The 5,014-nt window shown below is 45.3% G+C and overlaps 1 protein-coding gene across 1 annotated transcript; it reads right to left on the bottom strand.

The window, feature by feature from the left end:
* Window positions 1-2,913: 2,913 nt before the first annotated feature.
* LOC116754373 (60S ribosomal protein L13-like) lies at window positions 2,914-3,584 on the bottom strand. The gene has a single exon (XM_032632951.1). The coding sequence runs from the start codon at window positions 3,540-3,542 to the stop codon at window positions 2,928-2,930; it is 615 nt and encodes a 204-aa protein (XP_032488842.1). The 5' UTR covers window positions 3,543-3,584; the 3' UTR covers window positions 2,914-2,927.
* Between the last annotated feature and the right edge of the window lie 1,430 nt (window positions 3,585-5,014).

Here is a 5,014-nt window from a genome sequence, read left to right as displayed (position 1 = left end):
TTTGACTGGTTGGTGGTGACGTCATCGGGAGTCAACGTCATCAACCTTCTGGTTCCAACCAGTCTGGGGTCTACAGGCTTGTGGGCAGCATGCAGTTAATTTCTTCCACCTGGTGGGGGTTTCAGTATCTGCAAAACAGCTGAAAGGACGTGGCTCAGAAGATTATCTGTAGCCCTTGAGGAGGAACTAAAGGTCCTTGACTTTGTTTAATGGCTAAACTATTATTATTTTGTCTTGCTTGACTGTTTTTCATTCTTTCTGCATTTTCTCACTCCTCTGATTAAATTTACTCTTTGGAACTCAGGGAAGGCCTAGGAGGCTACAGTTTTTCTGTAGACAAGAGGCAGGCGGAGGACATGGGGGTCAGGGGAGTCTGTTCTGGGAAGGCCCCATGGGGTCCTGCTCAGTTACAATTTTATGCATTACATGTGCATTTTAAATTGTTTTAAGTTTTTGGAAGTTCAGTTCAGAAGACTGCATGTCTATTGGGAACCCTACAATTTGAAGTTTTCTATTTTCTTGTGTATTCATTAGGGTTGCTCTGTAGCCTGGCTTTGGAAAGTTTTGCGTCTTTGGCTGCATATTGGTTTTGGGGAAACCTGGTCTCAAACACCCTCCGAGTTTGGGAGAGGGTTTCTGTCATTATTATTATTTTTTTTTTTTTCCTGGCCGTGCCATGCAGCTTGCAGGATCTTAGTTCCCCGACCAGGGATCAAACCCATGCCTCCTGCACTGGAAGTGCAGAATCTTAACCATTCGACCGTCAGGGAAGTCCCTGTCATGACTATTGTTCTACTCATTTGTAGTGGGTTGAATAGTGTCACTCAAAAATTCAGGTTATGGAACCTTGGGATGTGACCTTATTTGGAAATGGGGTCTTTGCAGACGTAATTAAGATAAGGCTTGAAATGAGATCACACTGGATTAGGGTGGGCCCTAAATCCAATGAGAGTGTCCTTACAAAAGCCAGAAAAAGACACAGAGTAACATAGGGGAGAAGGCCATGGAAAGACAGAGACAGAGATTGAAGTTAGCTGCCACAGCCAAGGAACCACCAGCACCAGGAAGGGACAAGGAAGGATCCTCTTTCAGAGTTCTGGAATCCAGAACTGTGAGGGAAATTAATTTTCTGTTGTTCCAAGTCTCCTAGTTTGTGGTAATTTGTTACAGCAGCTCTAGGAAACTAATATACCATCCTTCAAACCCGGCCCCAAATTGACCTCCTTTCTATGGCCTTCCCCCATCATTTAAGAAAGAAGTATTTCTCCCTCCTCTGAACTCCAAGAATATGGTTGCTGTCTATGCCATTCCTGAGGGTTCAGCTTTTTTTTTTTTTTTTTTTTTTTTTTTTTTTTTTGCGTTACGCGGGCCTCTCACTGTTGTGGCCTCTCCCGTTGCGGAGGACAGGCTCCGGACGCGCAGGCTCAGCGGCCATGGCTCACGGGCCCAGCCGCTCCGCGGCATGTGGGATCTTCCCAGACCGGGGCACGAACCCGTGTCCCCTGCATCGGCAGGCGGACTCTCAACCACTGCGCCACCAGGGAAGCCCCAGCTTTTTATTTTGTGTGTGTCGGCTTCTCCAGAAGCAAAATTTCTTTTTTAATCCTTCCTTGAGTTTCTGCTTAGCTCCTAACTCAGTGATATTGGTGCAGGAAGAGTGGGGTGCGAGAGGTCTCAAGCGAGTCCCTGGGATGGCTGCCAGGTGAGGGCTCTTGGCTTCATACAGGAAGGAATTCAAGAGCGAGCAGAAGTAGAGTGAAAGCAGATTTATTCAAGGAGATACACACTCTATAGACGGAGTATGGGCCATCTCAGAAAGTGAGAGTGGCCCTGAGATACGGGGTGGTTAGTTTTTATGGGCTGGGTAATTTCACAGGCTAATGAGTGGGAAGATTATTCCAACTATTTCAGGGAAGGGGCGGAGATTTCCAGGAACTGGGTCACTTCCCACTTTTTGGCCTTTTATGGTCAGCCTCAGAACTGTCATGGCGCCTGTGGGTGTGTCACTTAGCATGCTGATGTTATCACAATGAGCATAAAAGAGGCCCAAGGTCTAATGGAAGTTGACTTGTCCACCATCTTGGACTGGTTGGTTCTAACCAGTTTATGTTTTGTCCTCAATGGCTCTGTCATTCTTTTAAATGTGCCCTGCCCCCTTCCTGTCTCAATATATAAAGTGTTTAATACATAATTGTTAAATATGGTTTTCCCAATTCTTTCTTTCCATTTAATGAATCCACATTTAATGAATCCACTCAACAAACATTTATTGAGTGCCTACAATGTGTCAGGCATTATTTCTTACCTTTGGGATAAATCTCTGAACCAAAAAGACAAAATTTAGCCTTATGAAGCTTACTCTCTAATGAGAATGTAAGTTTATGTATTGAAATTCACATGGCCTAGCTGCGTATTTTAGACTAGTTTCTGTAGCTTTTCCCGTCCCTTTATTGTCCAGAGCCAGTTTCCAATGCTGGGACTATCCTGGCATCTTTTCAGATCTTCTGCTTGAGTGCCAAGGCCAGAGAGGAGGGGGGGGGAAGTGATTTGAGGGGATCTCAGTTCTCACAGAATGGTTCTCTCAGATAAGCCATCCTTGTGTCCTGAACTTCTCTCTGCCCATTGAAACATGTTTGTAAACTGTGTTGGAGCCAACTTCTGGAGATTTGATTGGTAAGTCTGGATGCAAGCGGAGAGAACAGGAAGGCACATGCAAGGCTGAGCACAGTGTTAGCCAGTGTTAGCTTTGGTCTAGTCCCAGACAGGTGGCTGGTGCCACTTTTGACAGGACCATCATCTGTCCTCCATTGCTGCCAAAATAAGGAATTCCTGCCTTTCTAAGTGGGTACAAATGTTAGGCACCAGGACCACATATATGATAAGTAGGGTGTTTTTTGTTTTTTAAATCACAATTTGCCAAGAGCACTTTATTTTTTCTTTTCGACATCCTGTTCTGCAGCCTCCTTGGCCCTTTTTGCCACGATGCCAAAGAGCCAGGCAATGGCGCGGGCCATGCGGAGCCTGGCGGCCACCTTGAAGTTCTTCTCCTCCTCTGTGATGCCTCTGGCTTTCTCCTTCTTGTAGACGTTTCGTATGGGCATGACTGGTCCTGTCAGCTGAGCGGCCAATCTGAGCTCTTCAGCAGTGCTGTCTCCTTTCTTGAGGGCCGTGGGCTTCCTGGGGAAGAGGATGAACTTGGAGCGGTACTCCTTGTGCCACTGCACGTTGGCCGGCAGGGACTCCGTGCGCTTGTTCCGCCGCCTCGGATCCACTGAGATCCCAATGGTCCGGGGCACCTTCTTGTGGATGCCAGCCACCCTCAGCTCCTCCAGGCTGAAGCCCCTGCCGGCGCCCACCTTGGTGTGGTACCTGACCGTGGGGCATCTCACCACCGGCTGGAGGAGGCCAGACGTGGGGCGCGGGGCAATGAGGCGCGCCTTGGCCTGCCGGCCCTTGCGTCTGCGGACTTTGCCGGCCGGCTGGTTGAACCACGTGGCCCCACGCCCCTGACGGCCCTTGTGGGAGTGGGGCTTCAGGATCATGCCATTCCGGCTGGACGCCACGGCTGCGGCCGACTGGCCTCCTCCGAGTGCAAAGACAGGGTGTTGTTTTTTTTTAAAATAGATTTATTTATTTTATTTTTGGCTGCATTGGGTCTTTGTTCCTGCGAGCGGGCTTTCTCTAGTTGCGGGGAGCGGGGGCTACTCTTCGTTGCGGTGCGTGGGTTTCTCATTGCAGTGGCTTCTCTTGTTGCGGAGCACGGGCTCTAGGGCACACAGGCTTCAGTAATTGTGGCACACAGGCTCAGTAGTTGTGGCTCGCGGGCTCTTACAGCGCTGGCTCAGTAGTTGTGGCGCATGGGCTTAGTTGCTCCGCAGCATGTGGGATCTTCCTGGGCCAGGGCTCGAACCCGTGTCCCCAGCATTGGCAGGCGGATTCTTAACCACTGCACCGCCAAGGAAGTCCCAGGCTGGGTGTATTTTTTTATAGGAAAAATATGTGGAACAAACAATGGTGTTTGTTCTCTAGTCTCATTTTGATGTTTCACTCCGAGTAAATTCTGACTAATATGAGAGCCAGTCTCTCTGTAGCTAATTTGAAGGATGGGGATTGGTGATTGTAGAGCGATAACAGCATGCCAATCAACCTGTCCAACAGTCAAAGACATGTTTAAAGAGTAATATTTAGTTATTTGAGAATGTGGTGAAATAGCACTCAGAAACTGTTATTGGGAGGAAGTAAGGTAAATTAATACAAACTTTCTAGTATGCATTTTGGGAACATGTTTCAAAAGCCTTGAAATGTTCATTGTCTTTAATCAAATAATTTTATTTTCAGGAATTTATCCTGAGGAAGTAATCTTATATTTGCACAAAGGCTTATTCAGAAAGATCTTTGCAGTGTTATTTACAATAATGAGAAACAACACAAATGTTCAACAACGGAATTGGTTAAATTAACAATGCTACATCTATGTGTTAGAATATGAGCCATTAAAAATTATATTCAAAGATTGAAAAATGTTAATAATTTTACAGTTAAGTGAGGGTTGCATGCACATGAGGGTTAATTATGGTATTCTCTATACCTTGGATTGCAGTTGAAATTTGTGATAATAGAAACTAAAAACTCTTGTCCTCAAAGAATGTTTACATCTAATGGAAAATGCTTATAAGGTATTATTAAATGGAAAAGGCAATTTATCTAGCAGTATGTATTGATGTATGGTAGGATTCTGTAGGATTCTAGTTTTGTAAAAAGAAAACTAACCTTTCTGTTCATTTTATATATTGAAAATATATTTATGTAATGTTAACAGTGGCTGTCACTGGATGGTGCAAATATAGAAACTGTAGATTTTTCCTTTTATATTTCTTTATATTTTCAAACATCCATTTAATAAGCCTGTAATACTTTTATAATCAGCAAAAGTAATAATTCAATATTAAAAGGGAGGAGAGACTTTTAAAAGAAGGGCGGAGAGTCCGACAGGTCTTAGTACTGGTTTGTAACT

The sequence above is a fragment of the Phocoena sinus genome, chromosome 5 (assembly GCF_008692025.1).
Source record: "Phocoena sinus isolate mPhoSin1 chromosome 5, mPhoSin1.pri, whole genome shotgun sequence".
NCBI classification, from domain to species: domain Eukaryota; kingdom Metazoa; phylum Chordata; class Mammalia; order Artiodactyla; family Phocoenidae; genus Phocoena; species Phocoena sinus.
Note: the sequence above shows the minus strand (reverse complement) of the source record. Positions and strands in the feature narration are given on the sequence as shown.